Raw genomic sequence first — 15,436 nt, 5'->3', positions numbered from 1 at the left:
TGGCTTTTGCCATTGGAGATGCCTTACTTGGTATTATAAAAGTTTCAGGAGGAAGCAGTTCAAATAATTTCAAACTTCTGAGTTTCAGACTGTTTGCTTTTGGAGTCTCCCTGCCATATGCTGAACTGTGTTGGCAAAGTTTTCACCTCTCCTCCCGTAACATTTGTCATCCTGTATTTATTAAATCTAACAACCACAGGGACTTTTAAGTGACATTAATCCTCACATTGTCCCCACCCCGCTGCTCCCACCCCATACAACTCTTCTTTACAGTCACCATCGCAACTGAATGGGAGGCAAACAACAAAGAAAGGACAGTAAGTTAAAATAAGACATTTTATTGCCAAGTAGCATTTAGGCTGACATGGTAAAGGGTTTTTCAGATAGACAAAATGTACATTTCTATTCAGATAATCATCTCTCCTGTACTTCTAAATCCCAAGAAGGTAGCAAATAATCCTTACTCTCCACTTCCTGGGGAGTCCCTCTTTACTTGCTTCATTCTCCTTACAGCATTCATTTAAAGTAATTCCAAATCCACAAAATCATACCTCATATTTCAAAATTTGAGGAAAAGGACTCCCCAAACTTCCATTTAAATCTTTATTGTTTCTCTGTGGTATCTGTCTTCCAACTTCGGAATACAAAAACAAAGGTTGCAAACAACTCCAAAGCACTGAACTTTCAACTTAGATTTATTTCAGATTTATAAAGAAAGTGATTTTATACCAGTAACTTGAAAAGATCAAGTCAAATATAAAACTTTAAACAAATAACTTAAGAGTTTTAGAACAATTTTACTTCGCTCATTTCATTATGTGGCAGATACTGCACAAAACTGCCATAGAAATCGTGGTATTTAAGTCTACTTACGCATTTCACACAATTTTAGGTTAAACCCAAGCACTGAATATTCAGAGCACTTTAAACATGTTAAACAATATAGATCGGTAGCAGCACAGCTGAAATGCCAAAGTATCTGCCTATTTTATACACAATTTTAAAAGCACTTCATGAAGTTGCATGAGTTCCACCTGACCCCCCTGACCTTTATCTCCTGTAACCCTGCTCCATCGATGACCACCAGCGGTGGTTGCAATGGAGGCATCCAGTCACCATGGCTGTACCCAGCTCGAAGTGGATTTGGGGGAGACAGATAACACCACAATAGCCAAGCGCTGATTTGAGCAATGCACCCACCTAACCACAGTGCTGATCAATGTCCCACTCAAGCCAAATTTGGCAGAAACTAGCATCTGTGGTCAGTATGCAAATATGACTATGAATTAATCGCCTTACCCCCATAAATAGTGAGCGGCCCAAGAGTCCTTTGAATTCTCCTGCACAGCAGCAGGCTGCACAACAGGATCTCCCCTTGAACAGGGACGCCTCGCAAGGTTGCTCCTCAAGGTTGAGAGATACCTTGCTGCAACAGATGCTGGGGAAGTGATTAACAGCATGCTAAACTTTGTAATCTTAGCTGAGTGATACAAAGTATTGACTGCACATATACCATCCTTTAGACATAAACTGTTGACCAAGTGTGGGACTAGGACTGAATCCAGCCACGTCTAGACTCCTCTCTGAGAAGGAGTTTAGAAAGCAAGGGAATCCTTTTTGAACTTCATGACTCAACGGGAGGGTCTCCCTGACAGTTTTGCCTGACCCTGTCCTCTGTGCAGTAAATAATCAAGTGCACCTTACCATCAAATTTTGTTAAACCGCTGTCACATTTACTATCAAACTTTGTTAAATCACTGTTTTGGATCAATAAACATATTGCTGCTTCTCAGGAGGGAAGTGCATCGCTCCATCCGTGACAACACCACATACTTTATTTCAAAAGATGCTTATTGCAGAGTACTTTTTTTCAAATTAATTTACAAGAAACAACATTATTCTCAGGGCTGTGGAAAACGACTAGGATATTGAAGCCTAAGTGTTGGTTCAAGGGATGTCAATGGGATTTTTGCCACTGACTTCACTAATGCAAAGATTTCTTTTAACCACTCATTTTTCTATCAGATAAAAGGTGTAAAGGCCAGCTCAGATTTACAAAATAGCTGTTTGAAAAATAGTTCCATGAGGCACACGTGCAAGATGAAGATGAGTTATCACAGATATCAAAACCACAACCTTTAGTGCTATTCCATATGAAAGTCACAGATACATTGCAGCAAAAGCAAACCAGAACAGAGAGGAGAGCACCACGGTTAAACTTTGCTGAGTTCCTCCTTAAGGCTGTGTAACTGTGTACTGGGAAGAAGGACATCAATGTTTTCTTTTTGGTGTTACTTTCCCAGGTAAATGTCTGGTAAAATGTTTTTAACCAAGTTATTAAAATGCATTTCAAAATCAATGTTTCTGTACGTGTGACTGACTTTATAACTACAGATAAGCTCCACCAGGCACGATTTAGAGATGTGTAACATACAGATCTATAAAAATGTTTTAACATTCATATAGTTAAGAGGTTTAGTGATGAGAATTATGACTTCTCAGTATGAACAGATTCAGTAATAATTAGTAGTCTCATCTTGAGAAGCTGAAGATTAACTGGGTTTTCTCATTAAAAGCAGTGGCAGAATACTTGACTGCTGAAGTGCATCTCACCAAAGTTCACATTCTTACGTTAAAGCCACAATCTGATAAAAATTCCAAAAAGCAGAGCTAAACACAATGCTATTAAAACTTTTTTAAGTTTTAAATTTCAAATCAGAGGTGCAAATGTAAAGTTTTAGCTATATTCCTGTGAAACTGAAAAGTTAATAGGCTTCAGCTTTATTTGATTTATTATCATCAAATCACTTTGATTTTCTGTAATGTCCTATCTACCAACTGCATGTGCTCCAGTGCACGTGCATCTAATTTTATACTCCCAGCTTGCCCGACATGCGTGCCAGCTCCTTTCCAGAACCTACCTTTGCAGTATAACTCTGTATATTCTCCCTAACAAGTGTTACTAGCTTGTGCTATATTAACATAGCTCTGAATTAGCCTTTGGCCACATTAAGTGGCACTTGTCTGCAAGCACTGGAATAGATCAATCCCTTCATTGTGAGGAGTGTAAGAAATACATTCCTGGAAAGATGCTGAGCAACTTATTTCTTCAGCTGAACTTAGAAAAGCAGTACAGCTTGTCGAATCAAACATTAATTTGCTTAACAAATTAAGGGCAATATAAGCTATGTTAATTTATTTTTCATTTCTGTTCACAAAATATTAGACAAAAAAGGTAAACCCAATTTAAATCACTAAATTAAAAGCCTGAACTCTCTTGAGGGTTGAGAATCCTTCTGGTAACTGTTTTACCTGAAGCATATGCATTTCAAATGTTTAGAAACAAGACTTCATATTTTTTTAAGGTGAAATAATAAGCTCTTACAAAAATAGGCAATAACAACATGCATTTTAATTTTCAAAACATTTTAGGAGACAGAGTGAGTTTGCTGCTCATTCTTTCATGTTTCACAAGCTGGTCAAGATGAAATGTAGCCACAGAATGCTTCACAGTTAAGGCGCAGGGTTGTGTGATAACTGTAAGTGAATCTAAGCATGGATAACTGCCATCCATTTTCTTAGCAATAAATCTCACACTGGCTGAAAAATAACAACAGATGACAAGTCTTCTGCTAGATCTGTTTCTTCATTATGCTAAGCCCCTTTTAGCAGCAACTTCTGAAGCTGTACAGGGGACTCGCCTCTAGTGCTACACACAGCCAGCCACAAGGAACAAGAAACAGAGTGCATCAGTGTCAGAGTTACTAAAGTTATTCATTTAAAAAACCTTCTCCTCAAGTGAACAGGTATTACTCAAATTCGGAGCTGTGCCACCTCTTCTGATCAGACCTACAAAGTCCTCTCCCAGAGAGCTACTCACCTACCGTAACTCATCATCTGGAAACAATTCACCATCTATGACACCAGTCTGGTGTCTTTCACTGTTTAAACCATCATCCCATTTTGTTTACGGCATTACCCATAAAACAAAGATCTTACATTGCCAAACAGTTTAGACAGATGGTCTTAGAAATGTTATAAATATTGTTCCAAATTCATAACATACTTAAACCAACCTTCAGACATTCATCTTAAGCTTCCACAGTACAGAAAAAGACTTAAACCCCCAATAAAACCATGCAAAAAAAAAAAAACCCAGAAGACCATCAAGCTAACATATCTAAATACAAATTAAACCAAATAGAACACCAAAATAATATATAAAGTCTGATTTTGTTCAAGTTCTCGAATAACCAAGTATTAATAATTTTCTTGTGTTGGTTTTTCTGGGGTGGAGGTTTTTTTTGTTGTTTGTTTTGGTTTTTTTTGTTTGGCTTTTTTTGTTTGGTTGTTTTTTTAAACACATCAAATTTGAGATAATGCAAAATAAGTCTTAATTCCCCACCTTCCCCAAATCCTGGTTCTTCAGATACCAAAGGAAGTCTGTGCTTTTAATGGGCATTTAGTGTATATATTCATACTTAGACTAAATTTTGTATTTCCTTCCATGTAGAAGAGTAACTCAAATTCCCAAATTTACCCCCTTAACACAAAAGTGAATTAATAAAATATGAAAACACTTCAAGAATATTCCCATCAGTGTTTTTAACACATATTATTTCTGGTCCATTTTAAGTTGTGTGAGATATGTCAAAATAAATCTTTGAGATTTATCATTGTTCTTACTAGCCACAAAAATATATTTGATTACCAGTTCTCTCACTTTAAAGGCATCAATGGAAATCAACATCATTCTGACAGCACATTAGATAAAAAAATTGCACCAAATGCAGGTTTTAAGAGCTATACTACTGTTCGGTATTTTGCAGTTACAGAAACTGTAAAAATGCATAACTTTTTAAAGTATCACAATCAATGTAACTTTAGATGTTAAATCATGAATATGCTGAACAACTGATTGTTTGACAGATATCCAAAAAGCGCCTCACACAATAACTTATAATATCTTCACCTCTAAGCTTCTATATCATAATTCTACATCAATCACTTCAGTCCTGGACATCAAAGTAGTCAATTACCGGCTCTTCTTTTAATGGTTTGGATAAACCACTGTTTCCACTACTCCTGAAATTATAAGAATAGTAGATGTTACTTACCCACGTGAAAAACAAGATACAAAGTAAACTGAAATCACAAACTCCCATGATGTCTCAGCGTGCACACGCATTGGTAAATGGCATTTCTAAATTATGTTTTAATGGAAGTACCTTAATGCTCCAGAAAGCCTTTGTTAACTGATTTTTGGAAAAAAAATATACTTTATTAAATTAATGTACATCAATGTATGGCTGAATTGATACAATTTGTTTTGGGGTTTTACCAGAAAATACCATTTACTGGTAATATTTATTACAAAAACGATACTGTGCTGAAGACTAAATGTTCAACGTGCCTTTTTAAAAGAAAGAGCAAAAGAAATACTGTTGAAGTGAGCTGACGATCAAATCTGCTCACTTTTAACAGCAAAAGTAACAAAAAATATACGGTAATACCAAATCCAAACGTTAAAGATCTTTTCCATAAGACAGTATGAGATCTTCCAGAATATTTTGTAGAATTAAGCACTTTAAAGAAATTTCACTTCTAGTAATTAAAAATAAACGGCTAAAGCCCTTTTTAATTTAATTTTGCCACATAACTCCCTTTCATTTGGGTCACTGAAGACAGGAATCCCACAGAAGTAAGTGGAAATAAAGAGTAACAACCTTTTTAAAATTCACATTGAGTTACGCCGTAAGCAGTCATTTTAGACCTGTGTTTTGCTCTAGATGCTTAGTTCTGAAACAATTTAAATTTTCTCAGCAGCACCTGAAACACCCAATAGCTACTGCAATAGTTACTGCAAAATTAAGCTGTCCCTTTCTGCAAATGGTACTTCACAGAATATGATTTCAAATGCTAATTTGGAAATAACTTGGGCGGAAAAAAGTTCTGAAAGGTAAACCTGAACAAGGAATAAGCCATCCATTAAAAAAATTCATAACTATGAGAAGACTACAGCTACCTGAATCTGGCAAGTTATACAAAGTAAAGACTGTTCTATTAGACTATGAACCAAGAAGCCTTATATATCCCAGCTTCAGTAGTTTTCACTACCTGAGAAAAATGGTAGTTAACCTTTAGCCAACTGTGTAGTCATATCTACACAAGAAAAATACATTTACTACCTGTCCAAATAAATCACTGTATGCCAGTAAGACATTACTTTTTTTTACACAGAACAGTTAAAGGTAAAAAACATCCCAAAACCTCCAAAACAGCCATCTCTTCCCAACTAGCTAATCTTTACTAAAAAATGAAACACAATGTCCGCAATATTTGTTATATTACTACTCCTATACCCCACAGTCAAGCCTACATTTTCTTAGCACTTCATTTCAGGTTTACTTCTGTGGAAAGAAAAATCTAGTGCAGGCTGCAAGCTCCAAAGTTGTGTGTGGGCTGGGAAAACAAAGAATCAGGGAGTATAAAGTTGAAGCCCAGGAACACTCTCCTCAGGTAACTCAGCACAAAATTGAAGAATACTGTTTTAAAAACAAATTCCTTACTTATCTGTTTGTTTGTAATGAGGAATAGGAGGTGGAGGCCTCCTCTGCATTTCTTTATCTAGCACGGAAGTTAAGGTATTGCTTGGACAAATGGATTTCCCTCTAGAAAAATAAAAGAAATGTTATTTAGTTCAACAGGAAATTATATTCATTAAGAAGTCAGGGCAAGAGAGTTACATTTTTCAGTAGCAGTTCTAGTGTCAGAGTTCATACTTGTATACTTAAATCATCGATTAAAGTATTTAATTTTCCAACCATGGAGACCAATAGTGTGCAAAGTCCATTTTCATTACCAAGAACACGACCACACAATGAAGCATCCCACTTGTGCTTGTCCCATCTGCAATGCAAGGGCCACCCTGTGGCTGTGATGCAGGGCAGTATTTTCTCCAACATAGGAGGACAGTGTACTTTAGCATATATATTTACATTATTTAGGCATATATTAGCTGTGAATCACACTCAACTTCAGTATGACAGTCCATGCCCAAAGGCTGGAGAAAGAGGAAGTATATAAAAAAAACACCCACAAAACAAAACACAACCAAATAGAAAAAAACCTAGGAAGATTGTTCCAAAAAGGTATCTCTTTTTAACAAAATAAATTTCAAATAATTACCGAACACACTATATCTCTAACAGGCTGTGGAGATGTCTTAAAATTTCCTATAAATTCATGAGCCACTTTGAAGAGTGAGCTTGCTTTATTTCAACTTCCAGTCACTGTTACGATTTAACTGCAAGGCTGAAAAACCTTCCACTATCAGCACTCTTCCATTCAGTTTCTTTTCATCTTCTCTGGGGGCGAATAAGCTGAATAAATTAAAATTCTTAAACCTTGTCAAGGTCAATTTCTTAACCTTCTTGCACTTTCCTCTAAACCCATGTTACTGACATTTTAAGACCAAACTAATTCTGGTACACTACACTGGTTTGCTTTCCTCTTTCTATCTCAATAGTTTATACTGGATATTAGGAAAAATTTCTTCACTGAAAGAGTTCTCAAGCATTGGGACAGGCTGCCCAGGGAAGGGGTTAAGTCACCATCCCTGGAGGTATTTAGAAGACATGTAGACATGGTGCCTAGGGACATGGTTTAGTGGTGGACTTAGTAGTGTTTGAGTCCAACTGTTAACCAACCTATGATCTTAATGGTCTTTTCCAACCTAAATGATTCTATGATTCTATATCAATCACTAATGTTTCCTCCTTGTTTATTATGAATTTTTAAATAAATTCCTCCCAGAGCAGAGTCCTCTAGACCATGAGATTCTCTGTGTCTACTAATCACATTCCATTCCGACTTTCAAGTTCATCTTGTTCCTTTCAAAATTACACTTCAAATAGCAAAAAAATGCTGCAAAACAATGGCTTGTGTATCGTTATAATTCCAGAAATGCGCATGTGTTGAGTTCCATCCTTTGTCACATACTTGGTAATTCGTATTTTTTCCCCATCTCCCTCAGAGCTCTAAGCAGTTGAAATCTCACATCAGTACACAGATAAACACTAGTTCTATTTCAGAGCTCAAAACAATTAAATAATTGTCTTACTTCCATCATGTCTTGTTTCCATCAGTTCTCAAAATATAAAGGCCAATTCCTGGGATATTGTGGCAACACAGATGAAAACCACCACAACATTCTCAAGGTAAGTTAGAAGTCCACTAAAATAAGAAGTGATGATCCCTGACCCCATTTCAGTATTGTTTTAAACTGAGTACTGACAGTCTGTTCAAATGAACTACAAAATCTTGCAAACATACGTCACCAAAAGTTATTTACCAGTGACCACAGTTTTTTCAAGATTATATTACGTTTACCCGTACATTTTAAGAGCATATTCTAAGAAGCATATTAGTGTCCTGTCAGTTGAGAACTGCTAATTTTCCCCTCTTGTTTAAGATGAGTAAAAACTCCTCCTCTCCTTTAGCTCCAAGCCTGGCACATAAAGCCAAATGCTCCCACTATCATTTCAGTTACTTCTCAACTGCAGAGCTCTACCTGAAAAGACTAAAAGAGGACAAAGGTAGATGGGAGCATATGCTGTTGTCTTCTTTCTTTGTTAGAAGAAAAAACAGAACACTTGGAAGAATACATGTGCATTTATTTCTACAATTAGCTAAAAAAAAAAATCATACTAGAAAAAAATATTCCTGCATTCCAAGAGTAAATATAGCGGCTCTGCTCTGAAGAGCGAGTCCAGAGGAGGGTGACCAAACTGGTGAAGGGTCTGGAGGGTCTGACCTACAAGGAACGGCTGAGGGAGCTGGGGTTGTTTAGCCTGGAGAAGAGGAGGCTCAGAGGTGACCTTATTGCAGTCTACAACTACCTGAAGGGAGGTTGTAGTGAAGTGGGAGTCGGCCTCTTCTCCCAGGCAACTAGCGATAGGACAAGAGGACACAGCCTCAAGCTTCGCCAGGGGAGGTTCAGGTTGGACATGAGGAAGAATTTCTTTTCAGAAAGGGTTATTAGACATTGGAATGGGCTGCCCAGGGAGGTGGTGGAGTCACCATCTCTGGAGGTGTTTAAGAAAAGACTGGACATGGCACTTAGTGCCATGGTCTAGTTGACAGGGTGGTGTCAGGGCAACGGTTGGACTCGATGATCCCTGAGGTCTCTTCCAACCTGGTTGATTCTGTGATTCTGAAGTGAAATGTTCCCAGGATACAGAGGTTTAATATATCAAACCTTTAAAAATGAGGAGAGGTCAAAGCCTTGTGGACAGTTAGAGGAAATCCTGGAAGCAAATTTGCTTTGGTCACATCAAGGTCTAGCCCTGTTTTTGCTTTTACAAGATTTAGTGTTCCTCCAAAAAAAAAACCAGAAGAGAGATACAGCAGACTATCCAGCCACAAAACCACAGGGGCTTTAGAGACAACAATCTATCAACTCACACTCAAGCAAAACATACACCCCTTCCTGTATAATTTGGTGATGCACAAGACAATACTAGACTGACTCCAGGCTCCCCAAAATTCTGTGAATGTTTCTATTCATTGGTTGAAAAAAAAAAAAAAAAAAGAAACCAATCAGCCAATCATATGCAGCTCATCTGGAAGAAAACCAAACAACTGAATTCAAGTAAACAGGTATACAACAGAAAAAACCCCTTGACTAATTAATTGCCAGAAAGGAGAAAGCAAGCAGACCCTCTCTTCCTGCTACAGTAAATCATGGTTATCTACCATCAGTTGTAATACAACTGTGGAGATGGAACCAAAAGGCTCTGCAATGTACTTTGGACATTTTGATATGAAAGTTGCCATTCATCATTCTATTAACTTATTCTCAAAGTAATGAAAAAAAGACAACTGCCTGCTCCGAGCAACAAAGATGAAATGACAAATTTTTAGCAGCACTCCAGGGAAAAGCAAGGACAACATAAATAACTATGTGCTGACTATAAGGCACTGGCAGTGCTGACAGGATGGCCTGTCTAAAACTGAACTGTGGAAATCAGGACTCAAACTTTTCTTCTTCTCAAAGACTGGAAGTTCAGTTTTCATAACTCCAGAATGGATCAGCGTTGTTCTGTTTTGGTATGAACTACTACAAAATTCTTTGCCCACTAATCTGTCCAGAACTGACTCCTTGTAGCCTTGCAATAATGATCCATCAGCTTTCAGACAGAGCAGGTTTTTGTCAGAAATTCTCAAAGAACTGATACAGTTTGGGTGGAAGAATGAAGCAAGTGGCTGTAAATCTCCTGATCGTCTAGACTTCACATATCCTATGTCATAAGCTGTCAAGACACAAAACATACTATTCACAGGGCAAACGATGTCAAGATTGAAGGAAAAATAGTAAGAAATTTGAAATGTGTCCAGAAAAACTTAAAGAAGCCAAAGAATAATTCTGTTTCCTCAGAGGATATAATTTCCTTTCAACCTTGCCACTGGGATGTACAGTTTTTGCCTTCAGCGATGCAGCTGTCATGATCAGATGTAGTTACAGGGGTTTTAGTTTATTTAGGTCTTTGCTCCTGTTGGTCTTGTGGAGCCTGCAGGTAGGTAACCACTCCTGAACTGTCTCCAGACTGACCTCATAGAAAGGAAACAAAATCCTGGGTGAAGAATAATAATAGAGAACATGATGAGACTGTGGCAGGATGTGGTTTTCCCAGTTGCGAACAATGCGCAGGGAGACCCTGTCACCTTCCTGAAAAGTCCCCTTGTTAGTGAGGAGAGACTGACCCTGTTGTTTTTCCTGGAAGGAACAGGAAAAGGATGGGTCTTACAAGGACGACTGTTCTGAGAAACACCTCCAAGATGTCTCACGTTCATAAAGGCTGCTTAAAAACTGGTCACTACTTATTCATAGGAGGAGGAAATTCATATGAGTAAAAGACCTCAAGAAACCACTGACAGGTACAGTGAAGTGCATGTGTCACCTTGAAGAGGAAAGCCTTCCCCTTTTCACCATACCAGTCTGGACATTACCTTTGAACCTGGTTCAGAAGGAATCTGGTATTGCAGCTTCTCAAAAGATGGTGACTGCAACAATGACCAAGAAGGAAGCACAGAGAAGGGCACTTGCAAGGATTCACTCGGGGTCTTACACTTCAAATGACCCCAGAACTGTAACTCAGATCACCCTTGACAGTCAATACTGGGAATGCTCTCTATACGGCTAGACATTGGCAATGCTGGACATCAGCGATTCTAATACGACCAACTCTTACTGATGTGGTGGAATGATGATGGTGGCAGGGGCTGAGGGCAAAGCAGATTTGTGGTGTTTGCTCCTAGACATCCATAAGAGGAAGAAGTCCTATTGGAGGAAGCTTTCTTAGCACCAAGGAGACTTTCCCACTCCTCTGACGAACCTGTGTGGCGATGTTACCATTTCAAAGACACGATGGGGAAGTGTGAAGAGGAAGAATGGTCACTTTGCCTAGCACCATTTTGAATTATCTATACTCAAGAGGTGCCCATAATAGAAATGTGTGGGGAATGTTGAGGACAGGATAAAGCAAAATGAATCAAACCATTTGGACTTTCTGGTGACTACTAGCCCCTAGAAATCAAGATTGTAGCTAAGCTACCAACCAATAAACAGGCTCAGGAGCAGCTCATGGCACTCTAGTAGCATGGAAGGTGACAGTTTTTGTATAATTACAGTCAACATCTATAGTTAAAAACAACTGGTTGTCAAAGAACCACAGTTTGACAGTGCTAAACTAAATATGCTGCTCAGTGAGCAGCAGAATCAAGGAAGCCTTGATACCTGAGTTGGGAAGCCTTCACTATATTTCCAGTGCAATCACCTTGCTCTTCCCCCAGCTATATTCCCTTCATTTCCTTGTCTAATATAAACTGCCTTTTTGTGTATCTTCTCCAAATATTTCCAGTTTTGCTTGGAAATCTTTTCAATTTGCAGAATTCCATCTCCCTCTTTGTCCATTAACTAAAGAGGGAGTATACTCTGTGGCAGGTTCAGATAGATGGAGAACAAAAAAGTTCCAATATCAGATTTTTTTCAAAGGAGGTACAAATTTAGGTATGAATTCTCAACCCAGCAATTATTTTTCATAAAATTTTATGACATTTATTATCTTTGATACCTCTATCAAATTTATCAAAAAGAAAAAATTACTGCTAAGATGAATGGAAAACAGCCTAGCAAAATCTTTCCTTTTTTATTTCTAATTGAGTTTTCTTCTCTGAAGATTTACTTGACTAGTGGAAATAGAAGCCTATGAAATTATTAATTTAAAAACTGCTTTAAAAAAAATTTCTACTGGAAGTTACTGCATGTTGCAAATTGCACTGTAAATAAACTCATTCGAGTAAGTGATAAAAACATCCCATTATTTAAACTGTAGTTAATAGATTTGAAAACAATAATGAATTACGTACTTCACTGCAGTGATAACGACATTACGCTTTGGTTCGTTGTCATAGCTCACACTTTCAATGCCATAAACCTGAGCTAATTCATGGATGATTCTGCGGTGATCTCTGTTCATTGGTGGGTAACAATGGCTCTTCTTTGGATGCTTGCCCTGAATTCAAGAGAAAAGGTTAAAGAAAAAAAAAAAGGTGAAGTTTTCCTTCGTGGGGGCCAGGGAGAAGAAAAAAAAAAGAAAAACGAAAGTGCTTCTACCTCTAAAATTTTGCTGCTATGACAAAATTAATACCACAAATTGCTAATACCTTAGTATTGACAGAAAACTCACCTAAAAATGTCCATTTATTTCCCAAAAATTAAATTACATATTCTCTATTGTTTCCATCACCTCAAAGTACACACACACACATATACATGTATCTTTTAAGTTTGAAATAGCCATTCTACTTACATCCCAAAGAAGCATTATACAATTATTTTTCCTGAATTTTTATTTTTCAGAATTATCTGCCAATTTTGAATGAGACCCGATTTTATTTTTCAAATTGGCTTTGCAATTCACATACTGCAGACAGCTATGAAGGTGTCTACCTGAAGGGAGGTTGTAGTGAAGTGGGAGTCGGCCTCTTCTCCCGGGCAACTAGCGATAGGACAAGAGGACACAGCCTCAAGCTTCACCAGGGGAGGTTCAGGTTGGACATTAGGAAGAATTTCTTTTCAGAAAGGGTTATTAGACATTGGAAGGGGCTGCCCAGGGAGGTGGTGGAGTCACCATCTCTGGATGTGTTTAAGACAAGACTGGACATGGCACTTAGTGCCATGGTCTAGTTGACAGGGTGGTGTCAGGGCAACAGTTGGACTTGATGATCCCTGAGGTCTCTTCCAACCTGGTTGATTCTGTGATTCTGTAATCTTTGAAAAATGCTTGGCCGTCACCAAAGTGATCCTGAACTACTATGTCTCCTAAACATTTTGTTCTATTTATAATTAAAATGTATATTCTATTGGAGCCCAAAGAGATCTAGTGTCAACTCATAACAGTTAGTATTAATAAAGTTTAGTAACATCAAACTCCCCCCAAACAACAAAACTGTTTCTTATTATAAGTCATACAGAATATCTGAATACTGACCTTATTCACAGCTTCCACAAGCATTCTCATTTCCCTCTCAATGTCACTGACAAATTTTAAATCCTTCCTGCAAGAACAGCATTCTAGGTAAATGAGGCAAGAGAGCGTACAAAGACACATTATCTTCATCTTTTGTAACGTTATTTTCAACAAGAACAAAATTAAAGAACTCAGTTGACTGAAGCAGGAGTAAGAGCACATTTTGATTTATATATTACGCTATTAACATTTTTTAAAATGTTAGCTTGTCATCACTATTACAAAAATCATGAATTATTTTCCCTTCAACCCTTGGAACCCAGCATAAAATTCTATGATACAATTCTACATTTTCAAATGGATAATGTAGATTTTAAAGTTGCCATTCCAGCGTTTTTAAATTAGTTGTCATTAAGGCAATTCACTTAATTAGAATACATGATTAGACACAAAAATGGAGACCGGGTAAACAGAGTGGAGTTCTTTTCCAAGACAGAGGAAAAGTGCACTGACTTTTGTCTTCAACTTGTCTAGCATAACAAATTGATAAGAACAAAAGAATGAGATAAAAGATCATGAAGAACAGTCAAGGAAGTAAGATCATAAAGCCATAGCTTTACAAATTGCAGATTGCTGCTCATGTAAAGAGACACATGTTAATACAGGGAGAAATTAATTTACCTTGAAGACTAGGTAAATGAAATCCAGTAATTCAATGTGTAAAGTCATTGACTTGAGGACTAAAAAACTTCTGCTTTAAGCTGTGAATCAGTAAAGAATAGCCTGGGTGTATTAGTTTATCGTGAGTTACCAAAGTGTCTACAAAGGAAATGCAAGTAAATTGCAGAATGACTGAGAAGATATATTTTCGTAGAGAAGTGTGGAAGCATTAAGGCTACTTTTGAAGGTATCTGTTAGATCATCTAGAATACAGTGCATGATTCTGGTCAGTTCTGTTCAGGAAAGATGAACACTGCACTATGGGTAGAGGAAGGTGAGACTGGATTGTACTCCAAAAAAAGAGGGGGGACTACATACACGACACAAGATATTCAACACAGTAAGAAAGTGAAAATGTGCACTTTGTTTTCTGAAAGAGGTAGAGCAAAACATATTCTATATACACTTACGAGAATAGTCCTAATAAAATACCACTTTTAAGTGCAAATACTAATAAAATAGTATTTCTACAATGAAAGCATTCAGCTCTTATCTTGCAGCAGGCTAATCAATTGGCAATAAAGCAAGAGATGATTTACTGTTAAATTCTGTGTGGATATTTTTTGTAAAATTTTAACTTGTCTCAACACATCAGCAAATGAGATAAACAATTTTCAAGTAGAAAACAGCCTCACAAAAATATGAAATTTATGTATCATTAGGACAGTGAAACAAGAGCAAAACAGATTCAGCTGTTCAGAGCTGGCAAAAAATAACATCATGCCTACAAACACACACACAAGAGTAAAAACTTCTTAGATGACACTTATCATTTAATCATCTTTTTAAAAATGTGTCTTATCCCTCGCTGTCATTCCAGATTGCACAGTATTTACTAGTGTGATGCTTCTGATATTACCTTGACTTTCTATTGTCTCATTTTCAGATGTTTCAGTCTAGCAGCCCTCTTTGCAGTCAGCACTGGCATAGGCTTAGCTCTGCATCAATCAAGTGTTTTATTAATTCAACTCCTTTATTTTTAAAATAAAGTCAGTAAGGAAAAAAAAAAGACTGATGGAAGGAAATAATGGCAGGCTATGAGAGCATATTTCATTACTTAGCTATCACTTTTGTCTTTGTCTTGAAAAGTTTACAAGGAGCATGGAGATGGGGGTTGGTTGTGTATGAAAGCAGTGGAGATGTGAGAAGTACAGGCACTGATCTGTAGTGAGAAGAATGGTGGA

General features: G+C 37.3%; 1 protein-coding gene across 1 annotated transcript in view; it reads right to left on the bottom strand.

The window, feature by feature from the left end:
* Positions 1–322: 322 nt before the first annotated feature.
* Positions 323–15,436, bottom strand: part of NFX1 (nuclear transcription factor, X-box binding 1) — a 66,282-nt gene continuing 51,168 nt past the window's right edge. Inside the window, 4 exon segments of the mRNA XM_068396506.1 lie at positions 323–5,085; positions 6,570–6,671; positions 12,430–12,575; positions 13,554–13,620. Coding sequence (XP_068252607.1) covers positions 5,010–5,085; positions 6,570–6,671; positions 12,430–12,575; positions 13,554–13,620 — 391 coding nt within the window. The 3' untranslated portion in view covers positions 323–5,009.

This window comes from Nyctibius grandis, chromosome 3 (assembly GCF_013368605.1).
Source record: "Nyctibius grandis isolate bNycGra1 chromosome 3, bNycGra1.pri, whole genome shotgun sequence".
Lineage (NCBI taxonomy): Eukaryota > Metazoa > Chordata > Aves > Nyctibiiformes > Nyctibiidae > Nyctibius > Nyctibius grandis.
The sequence above is the reverse complement of the archived record's forward strand: the minus strand, read 5'-3'. Positions and strand labels throughout refer to the sequence as shown.